Genomic DNA, 17651 nt, shown 5'->3' with positions numbered 1-17651 from the left:
AAAGATTAAAGGCGGGAGGAGAAGCAGATGATAGAGGTTGAGATGGTTGGATGGCATCACTAAATCTATGGACATGAGTTTGAGTAAACTCCGAGAGTTGGTGATGGATAGGGAGCCTGATGTGCTGCAGTCCATGGGGTTGCAAAGAGTCGAACATGACTGAGCAACTGAATTGAACTGAACTGAGAACAATATAAACACAGTAATTTAATAAATACCATGAATGAAGTTAGTATGTTTCAAGAATTTTTGGTGAGATGAACCTTAAGTCATTGGGAAATGATAGATGCCAATGATGCTCTTATCCTGTAATTTTTAACAGGAAGTTCAAATTTAGAAACTGAGAGATATTAATGTTCAGGTCTTCCTAAAATATATTCAGATTCATTCAATATTTCATTAATATAGCAACAACAACAAACAAACACTCAGAGATCTATAGTGGGTGAAAGATTTGCAAGTTATTTCTCCCTACCACTAAGGAATCAACCTGCCAGTGTGGGGGAGACAGGAGGTGCAGGTTCAATCCCTGTGTAGGGAAGATCCCCTGGAGGAGTAAATGGTAACCCATTCCAATATTCTTGCCTGGAAAATCCCATGGACAAAGGAGCCTGGTGGGCTACAGACCGTAGGGTTGCAGAGGATCAGACACAGCTGAGAAACTGAGTATGCACACATATACCACTGAAGCAGGATGTATTTTCCTACCGATAAACTGTGGTGTTATTCTTTTGAAATAAGCTTCCAGAATAGAACAAAACAAAATAGAGTGGAAAGTTCATGTATTTTAGAGTTAGCCAGGCCTCAGTTTTATTCCAGGTTTTGCCACCACTGTCTGTAATCAAGAATATGTTGACAATAAACCCACACTTTCTTTCCGTTTATCTTCATGGTTATAGATGTCAGTTCCAATCAGATGGTATGAGTAAGGTTAGCCACCAGGGGGGTTTGTCATAGCCTAGATTACTTGTTTTGGGACCTTGAGTTAGATATTTTCCTGTTTCCTCATTAATAGTGCTGGGGTCAATAACAATATTACTCAAAAGATTATTGTGAGAGTTCAATTTGATAGTAGATGTGAAACACTAATTAAGATTTAATATACACATTAGAAGTGTTCAATAAGAACAACTAGACTAAGACAATATCCAACTCAATCATAGAACATAGATTTATTGATTGGGACAAATCTCAGCTCAGGACGTGTGTGTGTGTGTGTGTGTGTGTGTGTGTGTGTGTGTGTGTGTGTGTGTGTGTGTGTGTGTGTGTGTGTGTGTGTGTGTGTATGTGTGTGTGTGTGTGTGTATGTGATATCGTGATGAAGATTAAATGCTATGTAATGTCAAAGAAAAATTTCCCGCATTGAACCTACTGATAAATATGGAAACAGTTACTAAAGGAAAGATGGAAATAAAACAACCCTAGACATTTGAAAGTTATCTTGATTAAAGACATTAATGAGAGTTACCAACCATGCATTCTTTTTTAAAATGTGATTACAAGGAACTTTATTTATAATAAGTTGAGCATGGGTTGACATCATAGAAAAAAACAGGTTTAGAAAAATGACAAGTTCTGTTCTGCAAGCATAAACTTTTCATCTATTGCATCATTATCCTAAATGGATATCAGAAAATTGATTCCACTTTTTTTATTTTGCCTTTTTAAACAAAAGAACCAAAACCATACTTAAAATTTTGTTGGTAATAGTTACACACAGTAAGTCCATTGTTTGGATGCTTAGACTGATAGAATGAGAAAGAAAACTATGTCTTTATTACCTTTTCTGTAGAATCTTAGATTACCATTCGTTCTTTGTTATTATGCAGTGTATTATCTTTCATGTGCACTGCAACATACCGACATTGCTTTCTGTCCAACTTCCAGTAAAATGTTTGCTTCCATTGCCCTCAGGATATCAGAAAGGATCTTTACTAGAGAAACTAAGTTCAGTTTTAGAATACTTTGACTTTATGACTGCAAAAGAGCTTAATTCCTGGTTTTCTACTCTGAGTCAACACATAAGAGAATTACGAAAGACCTCCTGCCTGTGTCTATGTATTTATTTTCTGCCTCTGAAATCTTTCTCCTTCTCATCCGCTATCTCCATTAATTCTTCAAGTTTCTTCTCCAAGTATTTCTTTAATGACCTTCGTATTGCCTTCATTTTCCTCCGGTGAGAGATGCAAAAATGGAATCTAGAGAAATAAGATAATCCCAACTTAAGTATTAGTAGCCCAATTCTTTAAAAAAATTGTAACTATTTTTTTCTTCCTTTTTTGAATTCCTCTACAAGCGTTTTTCTCATACTTCATCATACTTCCTCCATTTCCTATGTTCCAACTTTTATCCCATCAAACTTTTATCTGTTTCATTCCCATTAGTAGGATATCCCAAAGTTTGAGATGACTTCTTTCCCCTTATTTCCATTGGAAGAAGGGGAAAGATTGGGCAGTCTCTTTGCTAAAGAAGTGCTTGACCCAGTGTATGTTTGAAAGCAGGAAAACTCACAGTAGCAAAACACCTCCCAATATTACACCTTCTGCTAATAATATCAGAAATAGTCCAATTTCTCGATTCTCAGCCTTCTTTGGATCTTCCTCTGGAGGAAAAAAAGGGGAAAAAAGTGAGCTGGAGGGGAAAATTAGTAACTTGAGAGCTTTATCCATAGGACTCTTTTTAACCTTAAAAATTGCTCTGTTCACCATTTATAGCCTGTTCCCTGGTTATTCTGCTCTTTCTTAGACTCCTAGGCTCTACAAAAAATTTTCCCCTACTACCGCTAGCCTAATTTCTCCACCTTTAGCAACCTTTTCATTTCTAAGCTCTTCAGTGACCCAGTGCCCAATAATTCTGGCACAAATTTTGTCCAGCATCTTAACTCTTATTTGTAGCATTAGCATGACCTTCATAGAACGTGATCAACAAATATTTGTTGACTAGATCAGTGAGATACTCCTTGATCCCTGGCCTTTCAAAGTGCCACACAACAATCTTTGTAACCTTCACAATATTCTCCCTTGAAACATTGAGTGGTGATGCGAAGACATGTCCAACAATCCAGGATAGGACCTTCAGTCACGACTGATGGAGAGAAAAAGAAAGATAGTTGGAAGGGGGCCACAGCATGGAGTTTCCTTAGCTTAGACACCAGTGTGGATTAGATCTCGGGCATTTCCATTGGTTACATTGTTGTAACTTTCTTCTTCCCCTAGCCGTCAATTTTAGAGATGGATCAAAACTATAAGCCCAATCTCTGGGAAGAAGTGGGGAGGTGATGCCTCAGCTTATGTTGGGGCTATGGATTAAAAACTCTGGTATAGAAGGCCTCTGAGTAAGTCAAATTATATGGAGTGATTGAGATTTCATAAGCTAGATTTTGTTGTCACAGATCGTTGACATTGCCCCTTGTAGCTGATAGCTTTAGGAATTATGTTCTCAGTGTGACAAGTAAAGGAGATAAAGGAGATGGGAAAATATGCACTGAAACCTCAAGGTACGACATATACTGTACTTACCACAATCTTCAGAACAAGCTAAAAGAGAATCAGAAAGATCTAATGAGCTTAGAATCAACTTAAAGTTTGTCATACTTATACTCAAGTAATCTTTGTTTGGTTACCCATTACCTTACATACACCCCTCCACCCATTCTGGATTATTTTAATGGGAATCCCTATTCCTCCTCTCACCCCTCATTTCCTATTCCTTTCACATAATTTCAGTGGTGTTAGATATACATCTGATATTACCAACTTCAGAGAATTTCTTTAATAGTTTTTCCAGTTTGGAGTCCAGGTTTTTGCGGATATTGAGAAGCCTGCCTTGAAGGATAAAGACACCTGAAAAGGGGTGGAATGGACATCAGAAAAGAGGGGTGGACTTTCCCTTCATAATTTAATCCTAATTGTTTTGCCTTGTTTTCCACAGTGAATTGTTCTCATACTTGCTTGGGCAACATTCTTTTAACATTGAAACAGTACCTCACCTTTCCATGTTTCCTTGCTCAGATTATCAAGTTCGTTCTTCAACCATGTTCTCAAATTGACAACCTTTTGAACAGCTAGAGAGGAGGGGTGGAGGAACTTGTGGGGGTTAATCACATTTATGGAGGAAATTACGTGGCCCCAGGTACTCTCTTCCCTACCTCCCTTCTCCTTTTAGCTCCCCAAATTCTTAGGGGCTTAGGCTTCCCTCACCCAGCACCCGAAGCATCTTGTCCCTGTGGGAGACCTTGAAGCTTAAACGGATCATCTCCTTCATCTGCCGTTCAAGCAGATGAATTCGGCCAGGGACTTCTGGGGGTACCAGCTTTCCAAGCAAGGATTTAACTTCCTCGATGAATTTGGGGTCACATTCCAAACAGCCTTTGACCCCATGGAAGGCTGCCAGGGACAGAGGCAGGAGCAGGAGCAGCCGCAGGTCTCCCATATCGTTGCCCCGACTGCCCTTGCCCCAACAGCAGGTTGTCCTGGCAACTGGTTCACCTAGTTCCCTTTCCTTCAAAACTCCAGCAACGAGAGCCTTGTCTTGGGTACTCTGACTCCACCTTTCCCTCTGTTTCCATCCCACTTCTAGGCAATCTCATTTTTCTAAGGATCTTTGGTGGTTTTCTGACTTTTGTCCTTCATTTCAGAGAGAGGGAACTACTAGCTGGGGAGTAGATACCTGAGTTCTGAGTGTGGAACCCAGAATGAGAGAGAGGTCTTGAGCTCACACAAGCAGAGTTCTGTGCAGGGAGACAGCTCGGAAAACAGTCGCTAACCCTTTCTCTTACTTGTATTCTTAGTAAATTCCCACACCCCTCCTGATCATTTAAGTAGAATCTTAATATCAGTGGATGTTGAAAGAGATATCTTAGGACCTTAGTTTGTTTAACCCAAGCTCTGCTTTAATAGAAGAGGTAAGAAAACCCAGAATATTGATTTACTTGGGGCCCCAGTCCTTTATGGTAGCAGTATTGTTGAAAATTATTGTTGAAAATTGAAATGGGAGTCTATATATAATTATCATTGATAATGATGGTTTTGATACAATTGATAATTTCTCAGAAATTTAGACTACATTTGTCTGCAGGAATATTTCTCCAGCCACGCTATGTATCCTTTTTATATACAATTCTTCTTTTAGAGATCCTGGAACCAGAAGACTAGAAGCATCAGTTGAGGAATACATGGTGATAAGTGAGACTCCAGTAAAATTCATGGTCTTTTAACAGGCACCTTTTGAATGTGCTGGTGATGAAGTGTATAAGAATATACACTTATAAGAATATAACCACAATTACCATGGGCTGTGTTCTCCAGCCATTTCCATGGAAAATGACCTAATAAACATGTTTTTCCATTGATGTAAAGCTTTTTGAATAAGAATTTTCTTTCTCATATGAAGAAATTAATGTTGCTTTGCAGACTTACCAGAGTACTAGTTACCTCTTTTCTAATATATTGCATGTATGGCTGTGACTCCCTGGAAACTAGGAAACCCTGGGATCCTCAAAGGTTGGTGGTAGACTTGAAACCTAAGGTATGGCAAAGTCCTGGAGTAGAAGATTGTGAAGGAAGTTAAAAGAACTACCATTAATAATATGCCTTCCATGTGCCCAACTTTGTGCTGGAAACTCTTTAGATAGAATCTCCAAAGTCCTCATGACACAGCAAGACTCTGAGAGATTATTCCTATTTTAGAGATAAGAAACTGAGGGTCAAAATAATTGAGTGATTAGAGATCTGGATTCAAGCTGTTGTCTGCTTAACTCCAAACTCTGTATACATTAAATATTGCCTCTCAGAATTTTCTGGAATAATACAGAAAGCAGTCTCTTGGAATTTGATACATTGGAAGATGGAAGTTTAAATTGGAAGTTTAATTCAAATTCTTTCATGTTCAAAAACTGGCCCTTCTTTGATCTGACTTCATGTTCCCTTGGCTCAATGATCTCATCTTTCAATAACCTACAAAGGATTTTCAAAGGCTGAGGTCTGAAGGTATGTGTGTTAATGGGATTAAAGTAACTTTGGAAACCAAAGTTGGAGACTAAAAAGGTTAAGAAACTTGGCAGGCAGGTGGCCAAGGAAAAGCTATTATTCAAAAGAAAAAAATACATGTTATAGTTATCTTCCAGTTAACACTACATGCTTTTCATTTTGGATTGGATTCATAATGCTCTATCATACTACTGAATAACTCTACCTCATCCCATGGCATATTTTCTTGACTCTGACCTAGTGCCCCATCTGCCATTTTATTTTTGCTTTACCTTTCCAGCTTAATTTGCAATAAAAGCCTTTTAGGATGAGAGAAAAAAATAATTTGGCTTTTGTGTAGTCTTGGGAAGTCTGGAAATAGCAAGCCAGTTCCTAAAAAAGACAGGCAAGCTTGTAGTTGAAGGGTGCATATAAAAGGGAAAATAGTGGAGGAACTATCACCCTCATGAAGTAAACAGTAGGCAGATGACACCAGTGTGTGCTAAAGGTGAAGATTATACACAAAGGTCTGGGGAAGACAGAACAGCACTGAGTCTGGAGCAATTTTTTATAGAGAGACTGAGTCCAGGAGACTAGAATTGATTAATGAATATATTGTCATGAGTGAGACCCAGTAATATTCAGGAGCCTTTAAGGGAAGTTTCCTGAAAGTACTGATGATGGTGTATGTAACATGTAAGAAAATAACCAGTTACCATGGGCTAGTTCTTTGAATTTCATATTTGAAGAGTATTTTAACTTTAGAAAGGAAGTGCTAAGTGCTAAGTTGCTTCAGTCGTGTCTGACTCTGTGTGACCCCATAGACAGCAGCCCACCAAGGTTCCCCCGTCCCTGGGATTCTCCAGGCAAGAATACTGGAGTGGGTTGCCATTGCCTTCTCTGTTAGAAAGGAAGAACTGTCTGGAAATGGATTAATAATATAATGATCACATTACCTAATTAAAATAATAGTACTTGTGTCTGGGAGGCAGAAAGCTAACACCCAAACTCTATAGTGATTCTGCTAGTATTTGGTTTGGATTGGCATTAAGAGGATATGATTTATGGTCAGTGTGAGTCTGTAGAGTAACTAACTGAGCTCTGTATTTGCCTCAAATAGTATAAAAGATGCATAATAGCATATGCATTCATAATAATTTACCAAATATATATTTCCCTGTTGGCGGTTCTTACACAGATAAAGTATTCATGGTCAGTGTGGTGTATTTTTTGTTTTTGGTCACAAAGCACTACCAATTGGAGCTGTGGTCCCAACCTGTTTGGCACCAGAGACCGGTTTCATAGAAGACAATTTTTCCACAGAACCTGGGAGAGGGAGATTTAGGTGGTAATGAGTGTGATGGCGAGCAGCAGATGAAGCTTCCCTCCCTAGCACGCTGTTTACCTCCTGCTGTGTGGCATGGTTCCTAACAAGCTGCAGATCACTTCCTGTCTGAGGCTTGGGGTTGGGAGACCCCTGAATTAGAGAGTCCCTCTTTTAAGGGCTAGAATCAGTGGTGTTGTAACATTTGGCCTTGGTCTTGTAACATAATGCCCTGAGGTTTAAAATCTGAAGAACAGGTTGCATAAAGAAGAGCAAGAAGCTGTTAGAGTAATTTGCCCACATTCTCTGGTAGATCCCAGATCCATACAAAAAATAAAAATAACAAATCTCTGTGGCTCAAGCTTCCTGCAGAGTTTATCTCTCCAGCTGTGCCCTGCTGCAATGCTTTTCTTATCACTTCACAGGATTCTCTACAAGTTTGGCAAATGACCTGGGTATTTCTCACTGTCAGGCAATATTAACCTCTTTCCTGATTGAAAACTGAGACTTGGAAGCTATTAATTGCTATTTGGCTATGCTGTAAATTATCTTTCTAGGTAGTATAATAATCATAGGTTTAAATGTTTAAATAATTACTATGTGCCAGATATTTCACAAGTAAAATAATTTCATTATTTTCTGTATTCCTGTTCATTTACATTCCACTGTTATTAAGCCAATGTCTCCATATTCCGCTCATCATTTAGCAAGAGTCATAAGGTTTGAGCCCAGAAGTCTTTGAAGAAATCTCTACCTGGTAGGAAATCAAACTAAAATAGAGTTGATCCAATTAATAGGGATTGTGGGAAGAATGAGGGGAGAGAAGTAAAGGAAGCAGAGGATGTCTGTCACAGTGTCTTCTCTCTGGGCAGGTCCCAGAAGGGAAGCTATGTTTGGTTAAAGGAAATAATGAGAGAAGGAGGAGTTTTTGCCCTGCACCCTGTAGGGGCTCTGAAAGATACACCATTGCCCACACATGGATAGTAGAAGCTAAGGAAAAGCCTGTAGGACTGGGTAATAGAAGGTACTCTTGAGACAATGCCATTTCCTACATGGCATGCAAAAAGGGGTATGTTCCTACTGGCTACTACGCAAGGGTATTTAAGTGAACTCAGGATCTGAGGGAACCTGTCAGTGTGTATCATTAAAGCTATAAGTAAAGGGTCCCTTGTCTACGATCTGGATAGCAAGCTACCAGGTCAGGAAAGGAAAAGGAGTCTGCAGCAAGCCCTCTGGCCTTGCTGGGACCAAATTGTTAGGAAAGGCCACTAGACCCCGAGGAAATAGAGAATAGATTCAAAGTGTTCCACATGCAGTTTCTCAGCAAACACTACAAGCAGATCAGAAGTGGGATGGACCAACCTTACCTGAAAGATACCAAAACATTGTCTGGGAATGGAGCAGATATCCTCAAAGTTCCAAAAAAAAACCCAATCATGCAAGGGAATACACATCAGAGAAGAAAGTGTCTACTTCACTAAGAAGGAAAATGCAGGGGTTTTAAATACTAGAAATAGTTCATTTTAATGTATTGGTTAAGATTGATTGAGCCCATAGTTAAACTCATAGTTTGTTAAAACAAACTGGATTTTCAATGATTAGGAAGGTATTTTTCAGTTTAATTTATTTTTTTAATTGGAGGATAATTGCCTTACAATGTTGTGTTAGTTTCTGCTGTACAACAATGTGAATCAACTATAAGTACACATACATCCCCTCCCTCTTGAACCTCCCTCAGCTCCTCATCCCACCCCTTTACGTCATCACAGAGCTTCGAGTTGAGCTTCCTATGCTATACAGCAGCTTCCCACTAGCTGTCTGTTTTGCACATGATAATGTGTATATGTCAATGATACCCTCTCAATTCATTCCCCCACTCCTTACTCTGCTGTGTCCACAAGTCCACTCTTTATATCTGTATCTCCATTCCTGCCCTGCAAATAGGTTCATCAGTACCATTTTTCAAGATTCCATATGTATTTGCTAACATACAATATTTATTTTTCTTTTTCTGACCTCTTCACTATGTTTGATGGACTCTAGATTCATCCACATCACTGCTAAAGACCCAATTTCATTCCTCTTAATGGTTTAGTAATATTCCATTGTATATATGTACCACAACTTCTTTATCTGTTCATCTGTTGATGGACATCTAAGTTACTTACATGTCCTTATTATTGTAAATAGTGCTGCTATGAACATTGGCATACCTTCCTGGGTAGCTCAGCTGGTAAAGAATCTGCCTATAATGCAAGAGACCCTGGTTCAATTCCTGGGTTGGTAAGTTCCCCTGGAGAAGAGATAGGATACCCACTCCAGTATTCTTGGGCTTCCTTGGTGGCTGAGACAGTAAAGAATCCACCTGCCATGTGGGAGACCTGGGTTTGATCCCTGGGTTGGGAAGATCCCCTGGAGGACGGCATTGAAACCCACTCTAGTATTCTTGCCTAGAGAATCCGCATGGACAGAGGAGCCTGGCAGGCTACATTCCACAGGGTTGCTAAGAGTTAGACATGACTGAGCGACTAAGCACACACAAGAACATTGGGGTGCATGTATCTTTTCAACTTAGTGCTTTTGGTTTTTTTGGATACGTACCCAGGAGTAGAATTGCAGGGTCATATGGTAATTCATCTTTTAGTTTTTTTTGAGAAACCTCCATACTGTTTTTCACAGTGACTGCACCAGTTTGCATTCCTACCAACAGAAGAATCCTCCACATCGTTACCAATATGTGTTATTTGTAGTCTTTTTGATGATGATAGCCCTTCTGACAAGTGGGAGATGACATCTTATTGTGGTTTTGATTTGCATATCCCTGATGATTAGCAGTGTTGAGTATATTTTCAGGTGGTCATCTGTTGGTCATCTGCATGACCTCTTTAGAAAAATGTTCTTTCAGATCTATTTTTCAATCAGGTTTTTTTTTTTTTTCCTTTGACGTCAAGTTGTGTGAGCTGTTTATATATAATAACTCCAATAGGTCATATTATTTCAAATATTTTCTCCCATTCAGTAGGATGTTTAATTTTGTCAATGGTTTCCATTGTTGTGCAAAAGCTTTTAAATTTAATTAGGTCCTGCTTATTTATTTTTGCTTTTATTTCCTTTGCTTTAGAAAACAGATTAAAAAAAAATTCTATGATTTATATCAAAAAGCGTTCTGCCTATGTTTTCTTCTAGGAATTTTATGGTTGGTGGTTTTACATTTAGGCCTTTAATCCACTTGGAGTTTATTGTATATGGTGTGAGAAAATGTTCTAATTGTATTCTTTTACATGTAGCTGTCTAGTTTTCCTAGCACCACCTATTGAAGAGACTATCTTTTCCCCATTGTATAGTCTTGCTTCCATTTTTGTAGATTAATTGAAGATAAGTATGTGCATTGTCCCATGTACACTTGAAAAGAATGTGTCGTCTGCTGCTTTCAGGTGGAATGCTCTCTGTATATCAATTAAGCCCTCTGCTCTAATGTGTCATTTAAGGCCAGTGTTTTCATATTGATTTTCTGTCTGGATGATCAGTCCATTGATATAAGTAGGGTGTTAAAGTCTACCACTATTATTATGTTACTGTTAATTTCTCCTTTTATTTCTGTTAATGTTTATATTATATATTTAGGTGCTCTTGTGTTGGGTGCATAAATATTTACAATTGTATCTTCTTCTTGGATTGATCCCTTGATCATATTTAGTGTCCTTCTTTGTCTCTTTTAAGTCTTTGTTTTAATATCTATTTCCTTTGATATAAGTATTGCTACTCAGGCTTTCTTTTGATTTCCATCTGTACTGAATAACTTTTTTCATCCCCTCACTTTCAGTCTATATGTGTTTTTAGATCTGAAGTGAATCTCTTGTAGGCAGCCTGTATATGGGTCTTGTTTTTGTATGTATCTAGCTACTATTTTTTCCCCTCTCTTATTCTTTTCCCTTGTGATTTGGTGACTATCTTTAATGTTATGTTTGGATTCCTTTTCCTTTTTAATGTATATGTGTGTGTGTGTGTGTGTGTGTGTGTGTGTGTGTGTGTATAATAGGTTTTGTTTTTGAGTACCATGAGGTTTTTATGTAGCATTCTCTCTGTAAATGTGATTGTTTTAAATTGCTTATCTCTTAATTTCAAATGCATTTTCAAAACCCTCAGTTTGCACTATCCTCCCCTTGTGATTACTGTCTTTTCTGTCATATATTAGCCTACTCGTTTTATGTATTCCTTGATTGCTTATTGTGGATATAGATGATTTTACTACTTTTGTCTTTATACTTTCTATTAGCTTTGTATGTGGATGATTTCCTATCTTTAGTATAGGTTTGCCATTGTGTATGTTGTTGTTCAGTTGCTCAGTCATTTCCTACTCTTTGCAACCCCATGGACTGCAGCATGCCAGGCTTCCCTGTCCTTCACCATCTCGCAGAGCTTGCTCAAACTCATGTCCATTGAGCCAGTGATGCCATCCAACCATCTCATTCTCTGTCATCCCTGTCTCCTCCTGCTTTCTCTCTTTCCCAGAATCAGAACCTTTTGCAATGAGTCACTTCTTCACATCAGATGGCCAAAGTATTGGAGCTCTAGCTTCAGCATCAGTCCTTCTGATGAATATTCAGGGTTGATTTTCTTTAGGATTGACTGGTTTGATCTCCTTGCAGCCCATGGGATTCTCAAGAGTCTTCTCCAACACACAGTTCTTCAAAAGCATCAATTCTTCAGTGCTCAGCTTTCTTTATGGTCCAACTCTCACATCCATTCATGACTACTAGAGAAACCATAGCTTTGACTATGTGGACTTTTGTTGGCAAAGTAATGTCTCTGCTTTTTAATATTCTGTCTAGGTTGGTCATTACTTTTCTTCCAAGGAGCAAGCATCTTTTAATTTCATGGCTACAATCACCATCTGCCCATTTTGGAGCCAAAGAAAATAAAGTCTGTCACTGTTTCCACATCTATATGCCATGAAGTGATGGGACTGGTTGCTATGAACTTAGTTTTTTGAACATTGAGTTTTAAGCCATCTTTTTCATTCTCCTTTTTCACCTTCATCAAGAGGCTCCTGCAATCTTGATTCCAGCTTGTGCTTCATCTAGCCTGGCATTTCACATAATTAACTCTGCATATAAGTTAAATAAACTGGATGAGAGTATACAACCTTGATGGACTCCTTTCCCAATTTTGAACCAGTCTGTCATTCCATGTTCAGTTCCAGCTGTTGTTTCTTGACCTGCATACACGTTTTTCAGGAGGCATGTAACATGATCTGGTATACCATTCTCTTTAATAGAAATTCTTAAGAATTCTTTAAGAATTTTCCACAGTTTGCTGTGGTACACACAGTCAAAGGCTTTAACATAGTCAATGAAGCAGAAGTAGATTTTTTTTTCTCTTGTTTTTTTTTTGAGATTGAATGGATGTTAGCAATTTGATCTCTGGTTCCTCTGCTTTTTCTAAATCCAACTTCTACATCTGGAAGTTCTCAGTACATGTACTGTTAAAGCCTAGCTTGGAGGATTTTGAGCATGACCTTGCTAGCATGTGAAAAGAAAATGAAGTAAAGGTTTGCCTTTACTGATAAGCATTTTTATTTCATAATTGTTTCTTGTTGTTGACTTTTCTTTTTCATGTTGAAGTTCCTTTAAAGTTTGTTTTAAAGTTCATTTAGTAGTGCTGAACTGTTCCAGCTTTTGCTTTTCTGTAAAACTTTTTATCTCTTCACCAAAATGAATGAGAACCTTGCTGTGTAGACTATTTTTGGTTGTAGGTTTTCCCCTTCCATCATTTTAAATACATTGTTCCAGTTGCTCTGGTCTGCAGCATTTCTGCTGAAAAGTCAGCTGATAGCCTTATGAGAGTTTTGTTTTATGTTATTTGTTGATTTTCCATTGATGCTTTTAATAGTCTCTCTTTATCATTAACTTTTTTCCTTTTAATTACAATGTGTTTTGGTGTGTTCCTCTTTGGGTTAATCCTATATGGGACTCTCTGTGCTTTCTGACTGTTTCCTTTCCGAGATTAGGGATATTTTCAGCTATTATGCCTTCAGTATGTTCTCAGCTCCTTTTTCTCTTCTGGCTTCTGAGACCCCTATAATGTGAATATTAGTGTGCTTGATATTGTTGCAGAGGTCCCTTAAGCTGTCTTCATTTCTTTTTATTCTTTTTTTTTCCCTTTCAGCTCCAGTGATTTACCACTACTCTATCATTTAGCTCATTGATCATTCCGCTTTATCATTTACTTTAGTCTTGATTCCTCGTTTCATTTATTGAATTCTTCATCTCTGTTTGGTTGTTCTTTATATTTTCTAACTCTTTGTTAGAAACTTTTAACTTTGCATGTTTTCTTCTCTTGAGTTCTTTGGTTATCTTATCTTTACCCTGAACTCTTTCTCAGGTAGATTGTCTATCTCCATTTCACATAGTTTTATCTTGTTCCTTTGTCTCGAACATGTTTCTCTTCTGCCTCATTTTGACTAAGTTGGTTTTGTGTTTTTCTATCTTTGGTATGTTAGTTACATTTCCTGAACTTGGAAAAATGGTTTTATCTAGGAGTCATCCTATGTGATTCTACAGGGGACTCCTCTCTTTGTTCACTAGAGCTATATACTCTAGGGGTTCTACTACTAAGGGCTGCATTGGTCTATTTTAGCGAACTGGGTATTTAGATAGTCTGGTAGGCTTGACTCCCAGTCTGGCTGGTTGCTAGACTCTGCCTTGTGTGGACACTGCTGGCCACTGTTTGGCAGCCACTGTTTGGCAGGGTCTAGTCATGAGATGGCCCACTGCAGAAGCCCTTGGAGCACTGAGGCTAGTGTTGGTTCGCTGGTGGGTGGAGTCAGGGTCCAGAAGACTCTATAGTTGTTGCCTGCTTACTAGTGGGTGAAGCTAGGTTTTGGAATTAGTGCTGAACTACTGACAGGTAGAGTCTACTGACAAAATTACTAACATTTTTTGGTAGAGGCCTTGTGACCTAATGTATGACACCATGCTCAGTTCTAATTCTGACACTCATAGAAATAGATTTCAAAGTGTAAGGAAGGGGACAACTCTTAGCTGAATTTGCCTACATGGTCACTACTATTTAATCTTATTGTTGGTAATTCCTTTTCATTAAACTCCCTCTAATTAATATCAAAATTACATTTGAATCTTTCTCTATTTGCACAGTACTATTTGTCATCTTGAAATGAGTGAGTTTCTCTTAATTTTTTTAAAATATGCTAAGTAATTATTTTCTACTTAAATGCAGCCTCACTTCAGTACTTTAGTTTTATTGGGTTATTGATTCACTTACCAGAAATTTAATAAGTTCTGTTATATATTGCAGGGTCTTCTGAAAAAGAGTCTCAAGAAAATTTACTGTCCACTTATTTACTACCTAAAACTACAATCAGGGAAAACTAACCAATCTGATTACATGGACCACAGCCTTGTCTAACTCAATGAAACTATGAGCCATGCCATGTAGGGCCACCCAAGACAGATGGGTCATGGTGGAGAGTTCTGACAAAACTTGGTCCACTGGGGAAGGGAGTGGCAAACCACTTTAGTATTCTTGCCTTGAGAACTCCATGAACAATATGAAAAGGCAAAACGATAGGACACTGAAAGATGAACTCCCAGGTCAGTAGGTGCCCAATATGCTACTGGAGATCAGTGGAGAAATAACTCCAAAAAGACTGAAGAGATGAAGCCAAAGCAAAAACAACACCCAGTTGTGGATGTGACTGGTGATGGAAGTAAGGTCTGATTTTGTAAAGAGCAAGATTGCATAGGAACCTGGAATGTTATGTCCATGAATCAATGCAAATTGGAAGTGGTCAAAAGGAGATGGCAAGAGTGAACACCAACATCTTAGAGAATGAGCAAAATAAAATGGACTAGAATGGGTGAATTTAACTCAGATGATCATTATATCTACTAGTGTGGGCACGAATCCCTCGGAAGAAATGGAGTAGCCATCATAGTCAACAAAAGAATCCAAAATGCAGTACTTGGATGCAATCTCAAAAATGACAGAATGATCTCTGTTTGTTTCCAAGGCAAACCATTCAATATCACATTAATCCAAGTCTATGCCCCGACCAGGAATGCTGAAGAAGCTGAAGTTGAATGATTCTATGAAAACCTACAAGACCTTCTAGAACTAACACCCAAAAAAAGATGTCCTTTTCATTATAGGGGACTGGAATGCAAAAGTAGGAAGTCAAGAAACACCTGGAGTAACAGGCAAATTTGGCCTTGGAGTACAGAATGAAGCAGAGCAAAGGCTAATAGAGTTTTGCCAAGAGAATGCACTGGTCATAGCAAACACCCTCTTCCAACAACACAAGAGAAGACTCTACACATGGACATCACCAGATGGTCAATACCAAAATCAGATTGATTGTATTCTTTGCAGTCAATGATAGAGAAGCTCTATACAGTCAGCAAAAACAAGACTGGGAGCTGACTGAATTTCACATTGTGAACTCCTTATTGCCAAATTCAGATTTAAATTAAAGAAAGTAGGGAAAACCACTAGACCATTCAGGTATGACCTTAAACAAATCCCTAGTGATTATGCAGTGGAAGTGAGAAATAGATTCAAGAGATTAGATCTGATAGAGTGCCTGAAGAATTATGGTTGGAGGTTCATGTCATTGTACAGGAGACAGGGATCAAGACCAACCCCAAGAAAAAGAAAAGCAAAAGGCAAAATGGCTGTCTGAGGAGACCTTACAAATAGCTGAGAGAAGAAGAAAAGCTAAAGGCAAAGGAGAAAAGGAACGATATACCCATTGGAATGCAGAGTTCCAACGAATAGCAAGGAGATATAAGACAGCTTTCTTAAGTGAACAATGCAAAGAAATAGAGGAAAACAATAGAATCAGAAACACTAGAGAACTCTTCAAGAAAATAAAGATACCAAGGGAACATTTCATGCAAAGATGGTCACAGTAAAGGACAGAAATGGTATGGACCTAACAGAAGCAGAAGATATAGGAAGAAGTGGCAAGAATACACAGAATAACTATACAAAAAAGATCCTCACAACCCAGATAATCACAATGGTATGATCATGTGCCTAGAGCCAGACATGATGGAATGCGAAGTCAAGTGGGCCTTAGGAAGCTTGACTACGAACAAAGCTAGTGGAGGTGATGGAATTCCAGTTGAGCTATTTCAAATCTTAAAAGATAATGCTGTGAAAGTGCTGCACTCAATATGCCAGCAAATTTGGAAAACTCAACAGTGGCCACAGGACTGGAACAGATCAGTTTTCATTCCAATCTCAAAGAAAAGCAATGCCAAAGAATGCTCAAACTACTGCACAGTTGCACTCACCTCACACGCTAGCAACGTAATGCTCAAAATTCTCCAAGCCAAGCTTCAACAGTATGTGAACCGTGAACTTCCAGATGGTCCAGCTGGATTTGGAAAACCAGAGGAACCAGACATCAAATTGCCAACATCCGTTGGGTCATCAAAAAAGCAAGCGAGTTCCAGAAAAACATCCTCTTCTGCTTTATTGACTATGCCAAAGCCTTTGTGTGGATCCGACCAAACTGTGGAAAATTCTTAAAGAGATGGGAATACCAAATCACCTCACCTTCCTCTTGAGGTATCTGTATGCATGTCAGGAAGCAGCAGTTAGAAGTGGACATGGAACAAGAGACTGGTTCCAAATCGGGAAAGGAGTACATCAAGGCTGTATATTGTCACCCTGCTTATTTAACTTATATGCAGTGTACATCATGAGAAATGCTGGCCTGGAGGAAACATAAGCTTGAATCAAGATTGCTGGGAGAAATATCCATAACCTTAGATATGCAGATGACACCACCCCTAAGGCCAAAATCGAAGAAGAACTAAAGAGCCTCTTGATGAAAGTGAAAAAGGAGAGTAACAAGTTGGCTTAAAACTTAACATTCAGAAAACTAAGATCATGGCATCTGGTCCCATCACTTTATGGCAAAGAGATGGGGAAATCGTGGAAACAGTGACAGACTGTCTTTTCAGTGGTTCCAAAATCACTGCAGATGGTGACTGCAGCCATGAAATTAAAAGGCACTTGCTCCTTGGAAGAAAAATGGTGACCAATCTAGACAGAATATTAAAAAGCAGAGACATTACTTTGCCAACAAAGGTCCATCTAGTCAAAGCTGTGGTCTTTCTCGTAGTCATGTTTGGATGTGAGAGTTGGACTATAAAAAAAGATGAGTGCCAAAAAATTGATGCTTTTGCACTGTGGTGTTGGAGAAGACTCTTGAGAGTCCCTTGGACAGCAAGGAAGTCCAACCAGTCCATCCTAAAGGAGATCAGTCCTGGGTGTTCATTGGAAGAACTGATGTTGAAGCTGAAACTCCAATACTTTGGCCACCTGATGCG

General features: G+C 38.7%; 1 protein-coding gene and 1 long non-coding RNA gene across 5 annotated transcripts; one reads left to right on the top strand and one right to left on the bottom strand.

Annotated features, from left to right (window-relative positions):
• Positions 1-1481: 1481 nt before the first annotated feature.
• IZUMO3 (IZUMO family member 3) lies at positions 1482-4677 on the bottom strand. Of its 4 annotated transcripts, XM_081498093.1 has the most exons (7): positions 4200-4677; positions 3989-4063; positions 3753-3842; positions 3519-3536; positions 3004-3084; positions 2512-2602; positions 1482-2198 (listed from the first exon to the last, which is right to left on the bottom strand). In XM_081498093.1, exons 1-7 carry the CDS (start codon positions 4429-4431, stop codon positions 2063-2065), a joined length of 723 nt encoding a protein of 240 aa, XP_081354219.1. In that variant the 5' UTR covers positions 4432-4677; the 3' UTR covers positions 1482-2062. The 4 variants fall into 4 exon arrangements, with proteins under 4 accessions (XP_081354219.1, XP_081354229.1, XP_081354235.1 ...); XM_081498103.1 differs by lacking the exon at positions 3519-3536 and having other exon boundaries at positions 3741-3842; XM_081498109.1 differs by lacking the exon at positions 3519-3536.
• On the top strand, positions 4397-5356 carry LOC145509475 (uncharacterized). Its single transcript, XR_014056107.1, has 2 exons — positions 4397-4903; positions 5131-5356. It is a non-coding gene; the product is annotated as an uncharacterized LOC145509475 (long non-coding RNA).
• Positions 5357-17651: the final 12295 nt, after the last annotated feature.

The sequence above is a fragment of the Giraffa tippelskirchi genome, chromosome 1, assembly GCF_054371585.1.
Source record: "Giraffa tippelskirchi isolate mGirTip1 chromosome 1, T2T-mGirTip1v1.2.pri, whole genome shotgun sequence".
Classification (NCBI taxonomy): domain Eukaryota; kingdom Metazoa; phylum Chordata; class Mammalia; order Artiodactyla; family Giraffidae; genus Giraffa; species Giraffa tippelskirchi.
Note: the sequence above shows the minus strand (reverse complement) of the source record. Positions and strands in the feature narration are given on the sequence as shown.